General features: G+C 45.8%; 2 protein-coding genes across 3 annotated transcripts in view; both read right to left on the reverse strand.

Moving 5' to 3' along the window:
- Positions 1 to 1527: 1527 nt before the first annotated feature.
- Positions 1528 to 10623, reverse strand: LOC137425521 (lipopolysaccharide-binding protein-like). Of its 2 annotated transcripts, none has more exons than XM_068114040.2 (4): positions 10590 to 10623; positions 4769 to 5207; positions 2865 to 3004; positions 1528 to 2391 (listed from the first exon to the last, which is right to left on the reverse strand). In XM_068114040.2, exons 2-4 carry the CDS (start codon positions 5153 to 5155, stop codon positions 1593 to 1595), a joined length of 1326 nt encoding a protein of 441 aa, XP_067970141.2. In that variant the 5' UTR covers positions 5156 to 5207; positions 10590 to 10623; the 3' UTR covers positions 1528 to 1592. The 2 variants fall into 2 exon arrangements, with proteins under 2 accessions (XP_067970141.2, XP_067970140.2); XM_068114039.2 differs by having other exon boundaries at positions 10408 to 10621.
- Positions 10624 to 14379: 3756 nt separating this feature from the next.
- The window catches only part of CDC16 (cell division cycle 16), a 61731-nt gene continuing 52718 nt past the window's right edge, over positions 14380 to 23392 (reverse strand). The window contains 3 exon segments of the mRNA XM_068114041.2: positions 14380 to 14657; positions 15132 to 15239; positions 20358 to 20448. Of these exon segments, the coding sequence (XP_067970142.2) occupies positions 14521 to 14657; positions 15132 to 15239; positions 20358 to 20448 (336 nt within the window). The 3' untranslated portion in view covers positions 14380 to 14520.

Genomic DNA, 23392 nt, shown 5'->3' on the forward strand with positions numbered 1-23392 from the left:
TCGGTTAACTGTGGGCGTAAGTCTGTTAGGCAGGGTGCAATGGAGCAGCGGGACACATTTATTTATGTTTTAAAAACTGTCGCACTCAGGGTCAGGTTAAAAGTAGAGGGAACTACACCTACGTGTCACACTAAATAAAAGTTGTAGGCCCGGGACGTGCCTAAGAGGAGGAGGGTGCAGTGTTGCGGATATGAGGACTGTATATTTTTTTGATTGTGTAAATTATTATTATTGTTTATTCTGCGCCCCCTTGCCTCCGGAGCTGTGTAAAGGTGAAAGGGCATCCCATAATTAGTCCACAAGCATACACGTCAGCCAATAATAGAATACCCCTGTTTGATAGTTATATCTTATTCTGTGTTTTAGAGTAAGGCTGTGTCTCCCATTAATTGAAGTACTCCATTGCACCAGTGAAAGAGAATAGATCCCCTTTCATTCCCATCCCCATTCCCATCCCCAAAGAGAATAGATCACATCCCCTTTCGTCATTGCCGAGCCTCGATTGCCAATTACCTCCCCTCCAAAACCACCATTGAACGAGTGCTCGGGTCGGGGAAGAGGGGCGTGCCCGCCCGTCGTCATCAAGGGTGGAGCCAGAGGGTCGCATGACCAACCAGGGCCAAGGTGAGCACACCGATGGGCGTGTCCTGAAGGCCGGCGGCTTGATCGCTGGAGGCGCTATAAAGGCGCGCGCGCAAGAGGCGTGAGTGAGAGAGAGTCAGTGGAGTCGGTGGTGAGGTGGTCAGTGGTCAGTTGGTTGCGTTGGTTGCGGTGAGGAGTCGGTGGTGGTGGTCAGTTGGTTGCGTTGGTTGCGGTGAGGAGTCGGTGGTGAGGAGTGAGTGGACCAAGAAAGAGTTGAGGGTTTGGACCAGACGAGTCAGACAAGTCCTGGGAAAGCACGCGACGTCCACAGCAGCCACAACAGCAGCTTGGGGCCTGAACGGCGGTTTTGAGCAGGGCCGCAAAGGAACGGAGGCTGCTAAACGCGCCGATCGTGCTGCAGGACCCCCTTGGACCTTCCTCTCCCTCCAGCCATCCACCTCCTGCCTTTCCACCCTTCTTGTGTATGTGAGTTTGTTTTGTTTGTTCTGTCCCTGGGTTAATTAAGTCTGTATAAGCTAGTATTTGCACTGTGTCACCTGCGTCTTATGTGTTGTAAATAAACTTGATTGCTCCTTTTTGCTTGTGTGTGTACAATAAATCCAATTACTCTTCTGTCCGTCTTCTCGTTTTATTCCTTTTCCTCTTTGCGTTTCGTCGTTTTAGAGTTTTCCAGATTGGGCAGCTGCGGTGCGATACGGCCAAAGGTCTGGGTGAATCGGGTGAGTCGGGGAACAACTGTTCGGTCGCGGAGCCTTCGCTCGGCAAAGTAACATCTAAACCGCGATCAGTAACAATATATATATATATATATATATATATATACATATATATATGTTGTGTCGCAGGTTGTGACCCCAGTGCGGTCATTTTTTCACGAATCATATTGGCTAATTTTTTTTTTTTGCTGTGGCATTTTTTTTGCACTTGTTGGGGTGTAAGCTTTATTCCTCATGCTCCTTAACATTCCAAAATGTACACAAAGCCATGCACTACAATTCTTCCTCTTCTAGATCCAAGCCAACCAGGACAAATCCATCCCCGCTGGTGACCGTAGGCCGCATTAAATGCACGTGGCCAATCACCGGGATGATCAGGGGAGCGTTTAAATACTGCATGCTGTAGTTCATTACACTGTGCAGCAGCACACCTTGTGGACCATCTTTGATCTGGCAGTGCAGATGCAGTGAAAACAGCAAGTCGCTTTCTCTATTCAGAACACTCATGGTGCCATTCAACACACTTGAAAGGCCGGATTCGCTGGCACTGAAAATGGGAGGTGTGTCGAAGCTCAACTGAAAGCTCAAAGGGCTATTGTGGGCTTTTGGAAGAGTGTGTTTCAGAGTGCTGGTAAGAGATTGAGGTAAAGCATCCCAATCCATGGTCCACTTCATCAGACCGGCTTGATAGAAAGCCCGGGCAGCAGAGTTCATGAAGCTCTCGGAAACGGCCACGTACATCATGCGGTTTAACTCGGGCGGCAAACTCTGGGTCCAATTGTGGGTGTGGGTGGGCTGCACCGAGCCTGGATCAAGACTCGGAAAAGAACCTTTGAGAGGAAACTGGAATGTGCGTGCAACCACCCGTGGCTCGGCCACCAATGCATAATCAAAGACAATGCTGGTGTTGGGAATAGGAGTCGAAAGTGGAAGGAACTGCATGACCCGCTGAAGATCATTGGACATGTAACCCTGGAGAGCGTGACACACTTCCTTTTCCAGCTTGTTGTCGATAAAAGCGCTGATGAATCTCTTTAAAAGGTTGTACAGCCAGCTTCCGTCACCAAAAAACCTGCCAATCACATGGTTAAAGTGCAAGATCAGGTATCGTCACCGAAGTTTTGGATTCTTACATGTTGGCTTAGCAGTTAGGGTGCTGGCTTGGGATCCTAGGATCCTGGGTTAGAATCCCATTTGATCGCTGAATTAATGCCAGGGTGGTTGACTCAGCCTGTCATCCTTCCGAGGTCGGCAAATTGAGTACCAGTTCACTGGTAATTCCCTGTGTTTCGTAAGGGGCGACTAACAGGGTTGGCGGCAGGAAGGGCATCCGGCCATAAAACATTGCTTCAAAAAGGGGACCAAGGTGTGTGTACACCCTGTTAAATTATATTCACATGTGGTGTAGTTGAGGGCTGGGGTTGAGATGTTGAACAAGTTTGATGAGGGCAAATGACCACTTTCTTGTGGCCGACATTCCTTGAGCATAATTAAAATGGCACAAGAGATATTGCAATTTTGATTTAAAAAAAACAATTCCCTCACCGGAGGCCCACATGACCTATCATTGCAGAGCAGTGCTGCAGCTCAAGGGCTGGATGGCCTCCGGTTTGTCGGCGCACCACAAGGGTAGTGGAGAGAGCTGCATCTGACACCGACAGCTCAAAGGAACCCTTGTCACTCATCTGGAGGGGCATATCATTCAGAGAGTTAGCACGCTCAATTTAGAGCTGTTTAGTCTGGATTTGACAAAAAAACAGGCTGACTGCAAAACTCAGCTCTTTTATTCCTCGTTTCGATCCCATCGATGGAACCACCTGCGAGAGGCTGGTCTGTCACTCTTCCCTCCAGGACTTCAAGCAAGTAGTGCACCGCCATCTCTTTTCAAACCAAATTCTGATTCATGATTTTCATTACCCCCAATTAACCTTTTCTAACCCAACTATTTTCCTTGCTAATTTCAGTTTCCTCCCATCTTCCCTCTCCCTCTACTCTTGTTTTGTTCATTCATTCCCTTGATATTTGTCCCACTGTCAGTTCTAGTACTTGCTCTTTAATGCACTTCACTCTATAAATAAATAAACAAGAAGACGTCATGCAGAGCATGATACTTGCAAAATCCGCCCCCCACCCCAAAAGGTTTCCATTGATACAGCAAATTGTCCATTTCATCAAGATTAAAATTTACGATCTTGATCAAAGCTCGGGTCAACAGGATGAAAAGTGACGATTTTTTTAGATGAAAAATGATTTTTAAAAGTTTGAACTTGAGTTGACCTTTGACCTTTTGACCTTAAAAATGGTTGGTTTCCCAATTCAGTGAGGCAATATACAAATGCTGTTCAATTTTGAGGTCAATCGGATGAAAATTGACGGTTTTTCAGATGAAAATTGATGATTTTAGAAGTTTGACCTTTGACCTTTTGACCTCAAAAATTGTTGGTTTTCCCCAATGCAGTGAGGCAATACACAAATGCTGTTTTATTTTCAAGTCAATCGGATGAAAATTGACGGTTTTTCAGATGAAAATTGATGATTTTGGAAGTTCGACCTCAAGTTGACCTTTGACCTTTTGACCTCAAAAAATAGTACGTTTCCCAATTTAGCAACTCGATATGCAAATGTTCAATTTTCAAGTCAATCGGTTGAAAATTGACGGCTTTTCAGATGAAAATTTATGATTTTGAAAATTTGACCTTGAGTTGACCTCAAGTCCTGGTTGTTGGCTTAGCGGTTAGGGTGCCAGCTTGGGATCCTAGGATCCTGGGTTCGATTCCCGGTCGATCGCTGAATTAACACCAGGGGGGTTGACTCAGCCTGTCATCCTTCCGAGGTCGGCAAATTGAGTACCAGCTTGCTGGGACGAATGATCACGGTGTGTACCCCGGCTTAGAATAGGTACACCGTATCCCTGCGCATCGGAAGAGCGTGACCAAGGGTTGGCGTCAGGAAGGGCATCCGGCCATAAAAACATTGCCTCAAACAGGGAACCATGATTGTCATGGGGGCCCGTAAGGCTAACCCCCGCTCTAGTGGGGAAAATGGCCTTAAAACGATCATTCATTTTTTTTTCATTCAGTTGACCTAAAAAGAGTTAATTTCCCAATTTAGTGACTCAATATACAAATGCTATTCAATTTTCAAGTCAATCGGATTTAAAATGGCGATTTTAGAAATTTGAACTTTGACCTCAAAATCAATCGGCTTCTCAATTGGGACGACCTATACAATTCGGCGAAGTTTCGTAACGATCGGTTTAGAATTGTGACCTGTAGGCGAGTGACAAACAAACAGACAGAACCACAAACGCAACCGATCAATATACTTGAAAAATCTTCGATTTTGCAAGTAATAAATAAATAAGTATAAAAACTGTATGTGACTACTGTCAATGTCATGGCAGGTGGTTTACAAAGTGAACATTTACAGTCCTGAAGCAGCATACTTACGAGTTTATGTATAAGCAACCAGTCTGCTCGAGCTGTTCCACTGATGCCGCTCATCCTCAAGTGCAGTGCATTTCCAACCTCGGGCACCAGCTCCGAAGCACCAACGGTGAAGTTGTGCAGGCCTAGGCCGGCTACTCCGTAAAAAGCCATTCCTGCCATCGTTTGCAGCCGGCCGGTCAACACGGGCACCACAAAACTCGAGGCCCATCCCTCGAGCGCTCGGACGAGCTGCTTCTGGGTCCAGTTCATCCCATTGGAAGTGATAACAAACAGGAGGTTAGAAGCGTCCTTATCCGAACTGGCAGAGGTGCCTGAAAGTGGTTGGTGGGGAGGCTCAAAGGTCGAGATGAGTTTTGTGGACACCAGCATTAGAAATAATGACCACATTGTGCCAATGAATAAACTCGTTCCAGAAAATCACCTGGTTTTAGATTGACACCTGCGAAGAAATAGATCATTATTGTTGCGTAATTATGATTTCGTTTCAGTAAATAAACACAGTACTCCATCACTCAAAGCTAAAAGATAACTGGAAAGCATGAAAAAATACAAAATTAAAATTGATGATTTTATACAACCTTGACCTTTGACCTTTTGATCTAAAACAAAACAAAACAATCGATTCCTACCTTTTGATTGGTGAACCAGTTCGGTGACGCGATATGCAAATTCTTTAAATTTCAGGTCAATTGGGTGAAAGTTGGTGATTTTACACAACCTTGACCTTTGACCTTTTGATGAAATTATTAATTTGCCTTCTACATATTCTCATAATAAAGCTTTGTTGACAATTTGATGACAAAACTCAGATGGTGAATTTAAATTTCAGGTCAATTGGATGAAAATTGATGATTTTAGTTGATGCAGACCTTTGACCTTTTGATTAAATTATTAACTTGCCTTCTCCATATCTTAGTATAATTCACCAAATGTCTGTCTGTCCGTTCCCAGGTACCCCAAAAACGGCTGAACCGATCGCAACGAAATTTTGGGTGGGTAATCCTGGGACCCCCAGGAGTAAAATAGGCTATATTGTTTTTCCAATTTCCAATTTTTTCACTTTTTCCAAACACGATGGAATAATATTTACCGATATGAACAGTGATGTGGCTTTTATTGAAATTCTACAAATACTGTTTAGATTTTGATGATTTGCGTGTGATATGATTTAATGGATGTTTATATAAATCGTTTAAAATTAAAAAAGCCTTCAATTTCTGATATTTTGCCTTTTCATTTGGGCCTCCCGATTGAAGCCCCGCCCTTAGGGCGGGTATCGTTGCTGGTTAACATAATAAAGCTTTGTTGAAAAATTGATGACAAAATTCAAATGGTAAATTGAAATTTCAGGTCAATTGGATGATGCTGTTGATGTTGACTTTTAACCTTTTGACCAAATTATTAATTTGTCTTCTTCGTATTATCATAATAAAGCTTTGGTGAAAATTTGATGACAAAACTCAACAAGTTATGGCCCGGACAGACACACACACAGAGACACACAGACAGACAGACAGAAGTGATTACAAAACTCCGTCTCCTGCTATGCAGTGGACACGGGCTAATAATTTGCATCCAAAAATATCTGCCTGGTCATGTACAACTGTGGAGTGGCATGAGAATTGTTAAAATTGCTCTCAGAATGCGATAATATACTTCAAAAAATGCCATCAGTATAAATAATTAGGAAATATTTTTTCTTAGCAATTAGAACTGTTAATAGTCTGCAGTCTGCTTACAGGTAGTCTGTCTGCACACTCACCTTTGAACCAACTAGTCTGCATTTAAATCTCAGCCCTGAGATCCATAAACGACCATCCTGGTGTTGTGCACGCAGCGTGATGCATCAAAGTGTGGACCCTCCATCGTAAGTACTTCCTCTCAGTGCCCTCCTGCTGTCTGCGCAGTGCCCCCCTGCTGTGCCGCTGACGCAGTGCCCTCCTGCTGTCCGCGCAGTGCCCCCCCTGCTGTGCTGCTCAGTGCCCCCTGCTGTGCCACTGATCCAGTTCCCCCTTGCTGTGCCGCTGACGCAGTTCCCCCCTGCTGTGCTGCTGACCCAGTTTCCCCCTGCTGTGCTGCTGACCCAGTTCCCCCCTGCTGTGCCGGTGACGCAGTTCCCCCCTGCTGTGCCACTGACCCAGTTCCCCCCTGCTGTGCCGCTGAACCAGTTCCCCCCTACTGTGCTTCTGACCCAGTTCGCCCCTGCTGTGCTGCTGATGCAGTTCCCCCCTGCTGTGCTGCTGACCCAGTTCCCCCCTGCTGTGCTGCTGACGCAGTTCCCCCCTGCTGTGCCACCGACCCAGTTCCCCCCTGCTGTGCCACCGACCCAGTTCCCCCCTGCTGTGCCACTGACCCAGTTCCCCCCTGCTGTGCTGCTGACACAGTTCCCCTCTGCTGTGCCACTGACCCAATTCCCCCTGCTGTGCCACTGACACAGTTCCCCCCTGCTGTGCCACTTACCCAGTTCCCCCCTGCTGTGCCACTGACCCAGGTCCCCCCTGCTGTGCCACTGACCCAGGTCCCCCTGCTGTGCTGCCGACCCAGTTCCACCTGCTGTGCTGCTGACCCAGTTCCCCCCTGCTGTGCTGCTGACCCAGTTCCCCCCTGCTGTGCTGCTGACCCAGTGCCCCCCTGCAGTGCTGCTGACCCAGTTCCCCCCTGCTGTGCCACTGACCCTGTTCCCCCCTGCTGTGCCGCTGATGCAGTTCCCACTGCTTGGCCACTGACCCAGTTCCCCCCTGCTTGGCCATTGACCCAGTTCCCCCCTGCTTGGCCATTGACCCAGTTCCCCCCTGCAGTGCCGCTGACCCAGTGCCCCCCTGCTGTGCCACTGACGGAGTTCGTCCCTGCTGTGCCTCTGACCCAGTTCCCCCCTGCTGTGCCGCTGACCCAGTGCCACTGACGCAGTGCCCACCTTTGGTGCCGCTGACCCAGCCCCCCCTGCGGTGCCACTGACCCAGTCACCCCCTGCTGTGCCGCTGACCCAGTTCCCCCCCTGCTGTGCCACTGACCGAGTTCCCCCCTACTGTGCCACTGACCCAGTTCCACCCTGCTGTGCCACTGATGCAGTTCCCTCCTGCGGTGCCACTGACCCAGTTCCCCACTGCTGTGCCGCTGACCCAGTTCCCCCTGCTGTGCCGCTGACCCAGTGCCCCTCCTGCTGTGCCGCTGACCCAGTTCCCCCCTGCCGTGCCACTTACCGAGTTCCCCCCTGCTGTGCCGCTGAACCAGTTCCCCCCTGCTGTGCCGATGACCCATTTCCCCCCTGCTGTGCCGCTGACCCAGTTCCCCCATGCTGTGCCACTGACCCAGTCCCCCACTGCTGTGCCGCTGACCCAGTTCCCCCCTGCTGTGCCGCTGATGCATTCCCCCCCCCTGCTGTGCCGCTGACCCAGTTCCCCCCTGCCGTGCCACTTACCGAGTTCCCCCCTGCTGTGCAGCTGAACCAGTTCCCCCCTGCTGTGCCGATGACCCATTTCCCCCCTGCTGTGCCGCTGACCCAGTTCCCCCATGCTGTGCCACTGACCCAGTCCCCCACTGCTGTGCCGCTGACCCAGTTCCCCCCTGCTGTGCCGCTGATGCATTTCCCCCCCTGCTGTGCCGCTGACCCAGTTCCCCCCTGCTGTGCCGCTGACCCAGTTCCCCCCTGCTGTGCCGCTGACCCAGTTCCCCCCTGCTGTGCCACTGACCCAGTTCCCCCATGCTGTGCTGCTGACCCAGTTCACCCCTGCTGTGCTGCTGATGCAGTTCCCCCATGTTGTGCCACTGACCCAGTTCCCCCCTGCTGTGCCGCTGACCCAGTTCCACTCTGCTGTGCCGCTGATGCAGTTCCCTCCTGCTGTGCCGCTGACCCAGTTCCCCCCTGCTGTGCCACTGACCCAGTGCCCCTCCTGCTGTGCCGCTGACCCAGTTCCCCCCTGCTGTGCCACTTTCAGAGTTCCCCCCTGCTGTGCCACTGACCCAGTGCCCCTCCTGCTGTGCCGCTGAACCAGCCCCCCCTGCTGTGCCACTGACCCAGTCCCCCCCTGCTGTGCCGCTGTCCCAGTTCCCTCCTGCTGTGCCGCTGATGCATTTCCCCCATGCTGTGCTGCTGACCCAGTTTCCCCCTGCTGTGCCGCTGACCCAGTTTCCCCCTGCTGTGCCGCTGACCCAGTTCCCCCATGCTGTGCTGCTGACCCAGCTCCCCCTGCTGTGCCGCTGATGCAGTTCCCCCCTGCTGTGCCACTGACCCAGTTCCCCCCTGCTGTGCCGCGGACCCAGGCCACCCCTGCTGTGCCGCTGACCCAGTTCCCCCCTGCTCTGCCACTGACGCAGTGCCCCCCTGCTGTGCCACTGACGCAACTCCCTGCTGTCTGTGCAGTGCCCCCCTGCTGTGCCACTGCCGCAGTGCCCCCCTGCTGTGCCACTGACACAGTGCCCCCTGCTGTGCCACTGACGCAGCACCCCCTGCCATGCTGCACAGCTCCCCCTGCTGTGCCACTGACACAGTGCCCCCTGCTGTGCCGCTGACCCAGTGCCCCCCTGCTGTGCCACTGATGCAGCACCCCCTGCTGTGCTGCGCAGTGCCCCCTGCTGTGCCACTGATCCAGTTCCCCCTTGCTGTGCCACTGACACAGTTCCCCCCCTGCTGTGCTGCTGACCCAGTTCCCCCCTGCTGTGCCGGTGATGCAGTTCCCCCCTGCTGTGCCACTGACCCAGTCCCCCCCTGCTGTGCCGCTGACCCGGTCCCCCCCTACTGTGCTGCTGACCCAGTTCGCCCCTGCTGTGCTGCTGATGCAGTCCCCCCCTGCTGTGCTGCTGACCCAGTTCCCCCCTGCTGTGCTGCTGACCCAGTTCCCCCCTGCTGTGCTGCTGACCCAGTTCCCCCCTGCTGTGCCACTGACCCAGTTCCCCCCTGCTGTGCCACTGACCCAGTTCCCCCCTGCTGTGCCGCTGACCCAGTTCCCCCCTGCTGTGCCGCTGACCCAGTTCCCCCCTGCTGTGCTGCTGACCCAGTTCTTCCCTGCTGTGCAACTGACCCAGTTATTCCCTGCTGTGCCACTGACCCAGTTCCCCCCTGCTGTGGCGCTGACCCAGTTCCCCCTTGCTGTGCCGCTGACCCAGTGCCACCCTGCTGTGCCGGCGATAGCTCGCCTCCTCTTCGCGACGGACACTATGCGATCTTTAACGTCCACCAACTAATTATAGCAGACAGTGCACCCGTTTAATGTCAATCCGAGGGACGACACACACATTGATAAATCACCTGCCTGTGATGCACCGGGATGGCAGTTTATAGCTGGGTCGGGATTCAAACCCTGCCTGACCTTCGAGGCACGTACCTCTGAGTTGTCCTGCCAGCGTACCTTTTGGCTCACACATTGGATGAAATCAACAGGACGATATCGATGTCGATGGTTGCTTCGCACGACGGTTAGCATACCTCACTCAACGTCCATGTTGATTCAACCATTGGTCTACCTGCCGGTGTCCGCCGATGCAGATCGACACGAGCCTTCACCAACAAGACTCGATCATCCCTCGACACATTGCACGGATTTCTTGAAAATGTCGATTCGTTTAAAATAATCAAAATATTTAAACGATGTACTACTTACAGTGAAGTTGTTGTGCGACTACATTCAATGTACGAGGCATACCTGACCCAGAGGCTGTGGCTGGAATACCGTTTCCAAAGTAACTCCAACCTTTTGATCTCTCCAAGGGTTCCTCTACCATGAGTGTTACCTTCAATGCGATGATTCTTCAGATGGAAATTTTAAAAAATAATCGCAGGAGAATTACAATAAATGCTTTAGAAAAAGTTCCCATTGTACATTACCGGAGTTATCGATCTTGAACGCACCTCTGATCTCTGGCTTCGGGTGCTTCGTGTATAAATAGTGTATAACTCGAGGTGAAGAACCTCCTCCAGGTATCACGCCCACCTGCCTCCAACCCCAAGCATCCCCCCACCAACTAAAAGCAGCTTTCTCCAACCATAAACAGCTTCCATCCCAATCCCTAAAACCAACAGCATCCCTCCATTCCCAACCATCCAAATCCCACCCAGACTCTCTCCAATGCAAATCCAGGTTGTGTCCATCTATCCCGCCGTTGGTTTATTTTCCGACTTTGTTCTTCTCGTTCTATTATTTTCTGGCCTGTTCTGTGTTCTAGCTCTTCCACATCCCTCGACTTTGTATACAAAAAATATTTTAAAATCCCACCAGCCTTCCTGCAATCCCAACACCACCCAACATTCTTCCAATGCCATCGTTGGTGCAATGCTCGTAAGGAAAGGTGTTTCTGCCTCCTTAGGTGTCTTTTCAGGCTCATCGTGTCTCGGTGCGGAACAATGTTAAATCAGTGTTAATCCGTGTTATAGTGGTACATAATAGGGTAAATGTCCAAAGGGTTATTTAAAGAGAAACCAATTAGGCGTGCTGGACATAATCAATGTGGACATCCATCGTCCAAATGGAACATCTGTCAGACCAGGGGGTGTGAAAGATCCCAGGGTGTCTTGTAACAAGTAGGTGAGTTTTCACATTCAGTTGATTCAAACAGGAATTTTACCTATCCTGGCGGCATCTTCAACATCCACAGACTAATGCAAGCAGAACTAGAACGGCACTCAGTAGAGGGCAAACCTCCGCCTGGTTTGCCATATCACTCAATGGTTAGGAATCACTTTAAAAATTCTACTAGCCGGATCCGGTTTCAGATCTTCACCAAAATCGAATCTATTATTCCTCGTCACACACACAACCTGTCGAACAAGTTTCATCCAAATCCATCCATAACTTTTTGAGATATCCTGCTATGTGTCGTTTTTGGCCCGATCTCCCAATGGTGAAGATTCACTTAAAAATTCTAATAGCCGGATCCGAATCCGGATCTTCACCAAAATCTAATCATTTCGTCCTTGTGACATACGCTACCCCTCTGCCAAATTTCGTACGAATCCGTCCACAACTTCTTGAGACATTTTGTTCACAGATAAACAAACGGACAGACATGGGTTAAAACACAACCTCCATCCACCTTTGGTGGCGGAGGTAATGAACAATTAACGTCCAAACGAGGGATTCGGTGAGGGAGGGAAAAGCCGACACCTGCCAAACAGCAATCCGACCGTTTATATTCAGGCCGGGAACAAAAGCCAGACTTGGTGGGCAGCTCAAAGGTAAGTGCGCAAACTCTGGAACATCCTGGCAATCAATTCACAAACAGCAATAAACACCACAAAAAAACCCACAACGGTGAAAAATGGAATAATCTTACGTTTTTGAACTCCAAAACAAAGTTCACATTCAAATCGACCTCCTGTCTTCAATGACACCACGTGGCGGGCCTGTTGGTGAGATTTCCGATTAAAAAGAGCATCTCAATCTGATTGATATAGACAGTTTATAAAAATCGAGTACTTTATTTGATTAAAAAAAAATCCAATATCTGGAAGACATAACTTTGATATATGTACTCGAAATCCGAATTTTCTTCTCGAAATCCGAATCTTCTCGAAATCCTAATCTTCTTCGCAAAATCCGAATCTTCTTCTCGAAATCCAAATCTTCTCAAAATCCGAATCTTCTTCTCGAAATCCGAATCTTCTTCTCAAAATCCGAATCTTCTTCTCGAAATCCGAATCTTCTTCTCACAATCCGAATCTTCTTCTCGAAATCCGAATCTTCTCAAAATCCAAATTTTCTTCTCGAAATCCTAATCTTCTTCTCGAAATCCGAATCTTCTTCTCGAAATCCGAATCTTCTTCTCACAATCCGAATCTTCTTCTCAAAATCCGAATCTTCTTCTCAAAATCCAAATCTTCTTCTCAAAATCCGAATCTTCTTCTCGAAATCCGAATCTTCTTCTCGAAATCCGAATCTTCTTCTCGAAATCCGAATCTTCTTCTCGAAATCCGAATCTTCTTCTCGAAATCCGAATCTTCTTCTCGAAATCCGAATCTTCTTCTCGAAATCCGAATCTTCTTCTCGAAATCCGAATCTTCTTCTCGAAATCCGAATCTTCTCAAAATCCAAATTTTCTTCTCGAAATCCTAATCTTCTTCTCGAAATCCGAATCTTCTTCTCGAAATCCGAATCTTCTTCTCGAAATCCGAATCTTCTTCTCGAAATCCGAATCTTCTTGAAACACCAAACATGAAAACATGCAGACACATAAAACATACAATGAAGGGAGCAGTAGACAAGAGAGGGAAGCACACAAACACAACAGTAGAGAACAGGGACGTCGGTAGATCTGTGGAAGGAAGGGGGTTGGAGGGGAGGGGTACACGGCAAAAGCAAATGAACACTTCTAGGAATTTCAGGAATGAAGTCGGAGATTGAAAGAGGTGGATTTGGGGTGTTTTAATGGGGGTAGAAAAGATCAAGGTTTTGGATGGGGGAAGAAAAGAGATGGTGGTGAACAGCTGTTTTAAAGACCTGAAGGGAGTAGTGGGATTTAAGAGATTGTGGGAGTTTTGTTCCAGAGGCGAGAGAAAAGAGGAATGAAAGAGTGAAGGTGAGCAGAGAGTCTTGATTTTGGTAGTTTCACCAGAAGAGGGTTGCTGGCAGATCTTGTGCATCCTGTAGGAATATTTGGGAGACAGAGCAGACAGAGCTGGGGGAGCAAGGCCGGAGAGAAGTCGGTAGAAGACAGAAAGACCACCAACCTGCCTGCGGTGAGCGAGTGAAAGGCCCTCAGAATCAGCTTCATCGCGGGAGAGAGATTGCACCTCTGAAGCCCCTTCAACATCCTGAAGACCCCTTTTACCTTTAAGACGCTTTCGACACCCTTTTTACCTTTAAGACGCTTTCGACACCTTCAGATCACTTCACACTTTTACACCCTCTAGACCCCGAGAACATCTCGACGTTTACAACCTCCAAGTCACTTTAGGCCCCTTATACCTGAACACTCCCCCCCCCCCCCCCCCCCCCCATAGAGCGATCCAGCAATTTGTATTTTGAATATCTATGTTGAGGTTGTTGTGATTTGTTGTCAACAACACAAATTTAATTATCAGAGTATTTAATTGAATTTCTCTGGGCAACGCCAAGTACTTTAGCTAGTAATAAATAAAACCTTGACTGCAATTTTGAAGGACTGTAAACAATGACATTTCACATGTGGATCCATAACCTGGTATCTGCACATACCACACTTTCCAAAATCAAACTTTATTACCAATTATGGTAACTTTGCCATTGTTGGAATTTATAGACAATTATGATAATTTTACCAAAACATGTTTGTGTATGAAAAAAAAGAAGCAGAACGTTCTATGAGTCATTGCTGGAGAGTTACATACGTTAACATTCCGAGATACATATATGTACACATATAAAAAGTGTGAACTGCTTTTCATCGCGGCTTTGAGAGACAGCCACAAAATAATCCGCAGGCAGTCAATGTACATGGTGAGCTCAGTCCACAGCCATGACCAGAGACATGGTGACCAAACAAGACCATAGGTGTGGTGTCTATACACACACACACACACACACACACACACACACACACACACACACACACACACACACACACACACACACACACACACACAGACAGACACACACACACAGACACACACAGACACAGACACACACAAGATACACACGCGCGCGCACACACACACACACACACACACACACACACACACACACACACACACACACACACACACACACACACACACACACACACAAACACAGGCGTGACAGGCACTTTATTTTGTATTCGGTAAATCTGCGACATCTGTGCTGTTAAATGGATGTGTTCGGCAAAGAGTGGTCATAGACTCGAGAGTTCTCTTGGCCAGTGGACTCCAAACTCATGTCCATCTCAATCATATTTACTCCGTCGGTCGTCGAGTCTGCCGTCGGCTTCATGTGAATCAAGGCTGAGAGAAAAATGGGAATAACAAGAACAAAACCACAACTGATCAGGCTGAGAACCGTATGACATTTGAACGAGGTTTACGCCCTCGGATAAGTGCCCCGTTTTTACTCCCAGGGCAAATCGTTTCAATACAAAGGGAAGAAAAGATTACGGATCAAAAAGAGACGGGCACTCGGTTTCGTCATAATCCGTGCACAACTTTTTGAGATATTGTGCAATATAACTTTGTTGGCCCCATCTATCAATGGTGAAGAATCACTTAAAAAATTTTTTTTATCATGTCATGATCCAGATCTTCACCAAAATCTAATCAATTCATCCTTGTCACACACCCAAACTGTCCACAAAGTTTTGGCCGAATTCATCCATAACTTTTTGAGATATCCTGCTCACAGACAGAGACAGACAGACAGCTGTGAAAACATAACCTCCGTCCACCTTATGTGGTGGAGGTAATAACCAAATCCCATCCTACCATCTTGCTGCGCTGGACCATCCTGCGTCGAATCTGATCGTGTCAGGATTTTGAGCATGGTTGTGCTTAGAGACAGCGATGGGTCCATTTCTACAGTGAGACCCCAATCTGCACAAGCAGGAGTTGTTAAAATAAAGGGAGAAAAGTCAGATAAAGGGAAGTAAATGAGAGAACGTTGTGAACATAATTAAATCCATGAGATCATTAGCAAAACATGGTCGGTGATGTTACGGCATGAAGAACAACAGCAAAGTGAGATAGGTTATGCATCCACGAATGTTAGTGGAGATTGAGAGATTAATCAATTCAATGTACTCATGGTATACAAGTTAACAAAGCTAACATAACATGTACAATTGTGAAGCGGCTGTTAAACTGCTGCAGGACTTCCTGCGTTAACACAGGTGTTGGACAACCTCCTGTTAATAATATTACAAGGCTGAGGTCTTGCTTACTTCCACCCTGACATGGACACCACAACTTAACAAGGTATTCCTCAACAAATTAATAAATGTGTGTTTTCCAAATCAAGATAAATGTCTCGACTATCTTCTATAAATCTATATATATTGCGAACAATTGTCCACGCGTTCGTCTGTCTCCTGTTTATGGAGGCCGCTTCCCATGCTGCATTTTAGAAGCTCAACATTCACTTTTCAAATGACAGAACAGGCATGAAAAATGTTGATGCCAAATTTTATTTCACAAGCAGGACATTTTGCCCTCTTTTCAGACAAATTGAATCTTCGCAGCTCAATGTTTGTGGTGGGCGGTATAAGTAACTCAGTGCTTTACCTCAGTGAAATCAAGAGTGCAACACAATTAACCTTTTTAAAGTCCATCAAATAATTAAAATTGATAGATGAACTTAAAACTTTTCCCATCACTGGGGACGGGTACTTTTGTTTGTGTTACATATGTACAAGCTCTTCCTGGAACCTAAGATTTAAAAAACCCAAATAACAAGAGGTTGGAAGAGAAACAAGAGAAAGAGGATATATCTCTCCAAATAATTAGCCTACCACTAGTGGGCAGTGTTCTACCACTAGGGGGCAGTGTTCTACCACGAGGGGGCAGCGTTGTACCACTAGGGGGAATTGTTCAAGGCAACATTCAAAGGAATTCTGCCAAAATGCTATATATTGCATTTTTATTTTCGCTGTAATGTGACAATGTGATATATTTGAGTGCATCTGTCATAAGAATACAAACGTTGTTTAAGCATTATGAACGGTGGAAATAAAAGTTGAAATTAGGCTTTTACACGTTTGACGTGAACATGCATGGAAATGGGAACGTGTGAACAAGATGTCACCTTGAGAACAAGTAATGATGTCTTCTGAGCAGTTATTTCACCGCTGGTGAAAACGACGTCGGCTGTACTATTGGACGAGCAAGTAGCGAGAATTCCATATTGCATCACTTTTGGTATTGAACATGACTATTTATGCCGTCTTTGTCAAAGCCACTTGAGTAAAGCCTGTGGCTCAATATTTTTTCCAGTTTCCGCTGACACATTGATATTGCAGTGTGTTTGACATGAAGTCTTCTCACTAATTCTGCTCATTGGTGTGTACCCCGGTTTAGAATAGGTACACCGTATCCCTGCGCATCGTAAGAGGCGACTAAGGGTTGGCGTCAGGAAGGGCATCCGGCCATAAAAAAACATTGCCTCAAACAGGGAGCCATGATTGTCATGGGGCCCGCAAGGAAAACCCCCGCTCTAGCGGGGAAAATGGCCTTAAAACGATCATTCATTCATTCAGTATGAATGAGATCCGAGATAGATCACTCTGCGCAAAGTAGAATGAACTCTCTGCCCATTCCACAGCTATACAAAACAGCATGAATGGCCACTCCCACAATTATGGGTAGGATTTCACAACCTAGACCGTTTCCTACGTTAACATTCAATTTCACACAATAAACAAATGTCAACTTTCAATGTTTTAAACTTTTCGTGAAAAATAAATAAAAATCACACCACATTTTATATTCACTCCTAATATTTTCCCGACATCCAAAAGTACTTCTGGTGAAAAATAATCTAAAAATAAAATCCTGACCTAACAATAGAGAAAAATTTGTCGATTTTGCAAAGTTCTCACAACAGGCAAAGATTTGTTGCACTGATGTTCAGAATATATAATAATAAAAGAGAATGTGTTAGTCAGTTAGTGTGTGTGGCTCCTCCATAACTCCAAAACCATGAAACCTAGCGGCCCAAAACTCTACATGCATACTAAGAGAACTCTGTTGTCTCGGGTGCGCTGGTGAGGAGACGTGTCAAGGCTTCGGGACTTTTGCAACGTGGAAGGAGGAGATGTGGGTTGACGGTGGTGCTCGGCGGAGAAGGAGAGGGTCGCAAGCGAAACAAAGAGGGATCCTGTCTGCTTGCCTCACACCGGCAACTGGCTACGGAAATGACTGCACGCCATTTTGTGCGTTTCCCACGCGGTGGTTCGTGACGACGACCAGCCAGCCTTACCAGCCAATTGGTGACGCAAAGATGATTGCTGGCGATTAGCAAATAATTTTATTTTCTTTTATTTTCCCCTTGTTTGTATACGAGTCTGAGAGGAGACGTCTCAGTTAGGAATTTTAGTTTTTACCTCGCCTCTCATTGCTATTTGCATTTATTTTCATTAAATCATTATTTGTCGAATCTTACTTTTCTTGTATTGTGGATTCTGTGTCTGTGGGGATCGGATAACCGCTGCGTGTGTTTCCGATCAGATAAGGCCTTGAGCCCTCCGGCGCGCGCAAAAATATAATACCGCCAAGTTGGATCTATACGCCTTGGAGTTATAGCTCGTTTCGGTTATTCGTCCTCTTGGGGTCTTATCCCCGGGGACACGACACTATTGATTCATATAACCAAGCGTATTTATTTAAGGAAAGTAATGCTTTCCACCTCCATATTCGGCAATAAAAGCACATTTTGGGTGGGATTTCAGCCCAGATACCTATGTAATTGGTGAGATGGTGATCCGATCGTCAAATATGGTATCAGAACAGTTCCAACGATTGGTAAGATGGGCGTAGTAGTCATGTAACCTCTTAAATGCGCTAATAAAAATAGTTCAATCACTAACACAATCAAAACATTGCTTTAAAGGTAATTTTACTGCTCATCTAATGACAACTTTCAAGGGTGAAAGAAGAGTTTGCAGAAAAATGTCACCACCTTAGCTAACTTATCGAAATATCCACCCTGCGAAAATTTTAAAATAAGCGATTTTGATCCATATACCTAACCTATATAATTGTTTGGAGTGCGTTCCGATTGTTTGACAACAAAACAGATTTTGAATATCCTTTTCACAAAGTCAACTATATGTGGGCTGCTCTAGAATTGGAACACCAAACAATTTATATATGATGGAAAAACATTCAATATTGTCAAGTCAACCCAAAAGCATTACAATAATATGTTCAATTTTGTTGATATTTCTGTCCAATATATTGCAGCTTGAGAAATAAAATGTTTGTCTCTGAACATGTGCTTTATTGTGGTTGTCAAATATATGTATGTTACATCCCGGGCAATGCTGGGTACCTTTGTGGGAGGAAGGGGAAGAGTGGAAGTGGGAGGAGGGAGAGAAAGGATGGAGGTAGGAGGGGGGAGGGAAATGGGTAGGTTGGGAGTCTGGAAGGAGAGTGTGTGGTGGGAGGAGGGAGGGAAAGGGTGGACGTAGGAGGAGGGAAGGATGGGGTGGGAAGAGGGAGGGAAAGGATGGAGGTGGGAGAAGGGACCCGACATTGCCAGATAGCTTTGCTTTCGCTCAACAACCCTTCCTCGTTTCCCCCTCCCCCTTCCTCGCTCCCCCACCACTCATCGCTATCCCCCTCCTCCACACTTTCTCTCTCTCCTCCTTCTTGGTATTCCGGTAAAAAAAGCGATGGGTGGTATTTGCAAGTGAGTAATAAAAGAACAATTCACAATTAATACATTCAAATATAAATCCTCTATGTATATTTGTTTTGTACAACACAACTACAGGAGTGAGGGGCTATTACATACAATACGTATTTCAATAAGCCAGTCCTCCACATGAAAACCAGTTATAAAATAAGTGGGGGAAATATTATACTAAATATCATGCCGTTTGTGTTTGACTTTTGTGCACTCCTGAACTGCCTGGGTGGGAAGGTAGGGGTGAGTCGGGGGTGTGTGCAGGAAGGCTGTAGAGGACAATAAAAAAACGTCATAGCCCAGTAGGGTTCAGGGTGGGGAGATGGGGAGAGGACCCCAATACTGTCTCTTAATGCATATTGTATAGTGCCACCTGGTGGAAGCCAGTATTACAAGTCATAATAACATACCATGGACTTCAAAGAAGTGGGGGAATTATTCTGTCCATATGGATGGGTTGTTTCTCAGAGGTGAGAATATTACGAGATCTGAATCATCGGATGGAGTGGGTTGAAGATGGTGGTTGTACTCGCACGAACATAAAAAGCACGGAGTGGTTTTCAGGAGTTAAAAATTTTCATTTCCGGGGGTTCAGGGTGGGGGTCCACCCAAATTTCCAGGGGCTCCACCCAAATTCTACGTAAATATGTATTGTATAGCACCCCCCTGGTTGAAGCCAGTATTACAAGCCATAATGAAATACGTAAAAGACATACAAGTCGGGTTACCGACGGGTTCTTTGCTAATAATTACATTTTCACAAGGACTGTCATTTTGTGTGTTGAGATTTGGCATACAATAGAGAAACACTGTCAAGTAGCGTTCCCACCGGCGATTGTGGAGATTGCTGTCGTCAACATAAGAGCCCCCACCCCTCACTTCATTAGGCCAATCTCTGATGCTGGATTCATCGGAAATAGCACAATTATCAAAAGATGCCTCGCACTCCCGCTTTGCTTACGGTTCAAACGGATTCAGCAAAATGGTAAACAAATTAATAGTGGGATCATAAGTTATATGATGATATAATTTATCAATGTGACTTTGTAAGCTCAGCAAAGTGCTTCTTGTGGGGCACGTTTATATATCAATATTGAAATCAAATCATGTAGTAATGTTCAAAACATGTTTATACGCTTACAGGAAGTTAGATGTGTAAAAAAATTTTTTTTGAAGGAAGTTGGCAGAATTCCTTCAAGTTTCAGTCTTATGACATGTTTCTGCGCCAAATCATTTTTAAAGGTGCTTGATATTGATGTGAGCGATACAGTGCAGATTTGTTGGATTTGAACAGCAGAATTGAAACAAACCAGAAAATGGGTGGTCCTCTGCAAGGTATCGCTCAATGCAGTTCCCCAGCATCGTCACGGAAAAAGTGTCATCTCGTCGAAGACCCAATGCCTGTATAGATAGTCACATTAGGATATTTTCAAGGAAAACAGTTTAAAATGTAGACGCTTTGAACAGGAATTCCACAATGTAGAAATCTACATCGATATGGGAATTGAAGCATTTAATTCCATAACCTGCTAAGTCGAGGATTGGTGAAAAATGTGTCTTCATTTGCATATGACTAAATAGCTATAGCGCCAGCCAACCTGTTGATATATCACTCCCAAACCAAACCTTCCAAACTTTTTTAGCATTTGAGCTCTTATCATCAAAATTTCAACAAACCATTATTATGACAATACGAAGAAAATAATGAATAATGTGCACCAGTAAAGTCATAGTTACTATAACTAGGGCATGCCCGTACTATATATATATCTAAAATTATATCCCCCCCCTCTATTTACATGAAATGGTTTGGTCCATTCGCAAAGCCAAAGCGAACGGCTTGCGAGTACGGTGACAATCCCCCCCCTCTATTTACATGAAATGGTTTGGTCCAAAGCGAACGGCTTGCGAGTACGGTGACAATCCCCCCCCCTCTATTTACATGAAATGGTTTGGTCCAAAGCGAACGGCTTGCGAGTACGGTGACAATCCCCCCCCTCTATTTACATGAAATGGTTTGGTCCAAAGCGAACGGCTTGCGGAGTTTGGTAAAGAAATCGCCAAAGCGTGCACAAACGCGCAGGAAAGCGAAAGAATCGCAAATTAGTTTTAATTAGTTTTAAAACATAGTTTAACGCCAACATAGTTTGCCAACGTGAAATAAATGAATACGCTCTCAAATGTGCCGTCCGAGGCAGAGTCTGTTCGGCACGTTCGGCACACGTGATAGCTCGCTGCTCTCTGATTGGTTGAATCGTTTTTTGGACATAGCTCGGTAACTACTTGTCCGATTAATATGAAACCTTGAAAAGGCACATCCTCGGGTCCCCAGCAATATACCTGGCAAGTTTAAAGTATATCGGACCCGTGGTTGTCGAGAAACAGCGGTCACAGACATACATACATACATACATACATACATACATACATACACACAGAGATTACTGGAATTATAGATAGATTAGCCCTTATAAACGAGACACAGGTTTTGCTTCACATTGGAGACGAGTTCCGGGAATGTGGTCGCAGGGAAAAAGTGCTATATGGTGGAGGCCCTTCCCCATAAAACTGTTTCTTTCTCAGCAGGGAAAATGTTTAAACACAGAGTGATGATGATAATACCAACGATAATGATAATGACTGTCTGTCTTGTCTGTCCAGGCCACAACGTTTTTACCATTTGAGCTTTTGTCATAAATCTTTCTCCAAACCTTTATTATGAGAAAATGGAGAACACCAATTAATAAAATGTATAATTTTTTAACTGCCATTTTTGTCAAGTTTAGCAGCAAACACGCATGTCAAACAAAAGCAGCAAAGAGGAAGAAGGAAACTAACAAACTCCGTTGAATAGTTTGTAAGTATTGTAATGTTTTACGTACCAGGATTTATCTATGAATACATAAGTTATAATAATACGAGTTACCTTACAAGGAACATTGACACAGGAGAAGGCCATCAGGCCCATCAAAGCCTGCTCTGTTATTACCAACCTATGGTTGATTGTCCATGCTCTATCCTTCATAAATGCTGAGCGTAAAGCAAGGAAGTAGCACGTACCATTTTAAAAGTCTTTGTTATGACTCGGCCGGGTTTCGAAATTCGAACAGCTGGCCTCCAGACTTAGAGCAGACACTCTCTACCAAAAAAGCTCTAATTTGGTCTCATCTGTCCACAGGACATTCTCCCATAAGGATTTTGGCTTGTTCAGGTGTGTTTTGGCAAACTCCAGTCGGGCTTTCTTATGACTCTCTCTCAGCAGTGGGGTCATCCTGGGTCTCCTACCATAGAACCCCCTTTCATCGAGTTGGCGACAGATGGTACGAGGTAAAACTGTTATACATTGTGTCTGAAGGTCAGCTTGAATCTGTTTGGCAGTTGATCGAGCTGCTTTCTCCACTATTCGAACAATCCTTCATTGCAATCTTCGATTAAGTTTTCTCTTGCCGCCAGTTCCAGGGAGATTGGCTACAGTGCCATGGGCCTTAAATTTCCTGATAACATTGCATACGGTGGACACAGGAACATCCAGGTCTCTGGAGATGGAGTTGTAGCCTTGAGATTGTCCATGCTTGGCTACAATCTTGTGTCTGACCTCCTCAGACAGTTACCTGGTTTTCTTTCTTTTCTCCATGCTCATTGCGGTACACACAGTGACACAAAACAGCAGAATGACTCCTTTTCTCTATTCAAACTGGTTGAATGAATGATTTTTATATTGCAGGCACCTGCAACTCACCACAGGTGAGTTAAATTCCAAAGTAAAGGAGAATCATCTGCTTGAAATCTAATTATTTCTAACTTCTGAAAGGTGCCAATAATATTGTCTAGGCCATTTTAGGATTTCTGTGTGGAATATGCTAAGATTTAGTTGTTTTTCAGCTTTTTTTGTTTTGTTCCACTGCAAACAAAAGAAATACATAATATGTGGATACCAAAAGATTTTTTTATTTCAACAATTTTCTGGAAGAAATGGTGCATTATTTGAAAAAAGTGCAAGGGTGCCAATATTTTTGTCCACGACTATATATGTATGTATGTATGTATGTATGTATGTATGTATGTATGTATGTGTATACATATATATATATATATATATATGTATACATATATATATATATATATATATATATATATATATATATGTAGGGAGCTGTAATGCCCCTCCCCCTTTGTATATCCTTGCTGCTTTACCAATTACCAAATATAACCAATTATATGTTTTGTTTTGACTGATTGCTGTACTCTTTTATAATACTTAGTTCTTTCTTGTGCATTGAGGATGTGTAATATCCTAATAAGGAGTTCTGTGCTTGTGAGCTCTTGGCCTGTGTGGGCACAATCT

The sequence above is a fragment of the Myxine glutinosa genome, chromosome 4 (assembly GCF_964187855.1).
Source record: "Myxine glutinosa chromosome 4, kmMyxGlut1.1, whole genome shotgun sequence".
Taxonomy (NCBI): domain Eukaryota; kingdom Metazoa; phylum Chordata; class Myxini; order Myxiniformes; family Myxinidae; genus Myxine; species Myxine glutinosa.

Bases quoted from the DNA above. Each gene is read 5' to 3' on its own strand.
- LOC137425521 (XM_068114040.2), bottom strand. From the start codon at position 5,155: ATGTGGTCATTATTTCTAATGCTGGTGTCCACAAAACTCATCTCGACC. The intron at 3,005-4,768 runs GTAAGTATGCTG...ATGCCCCTCCAG, and splicing joins GGTTGCTTATACATAAACTC to ATGAGTGACAAGGGTTCCTT. The intron at 2,392-2,864 runs GTGAGGGAATTG...TGTGATTGGCAG, and splicing joins ATAGGTCATGTGGGCCTCCG to GTTTTTTGGTGACGGAAGCT.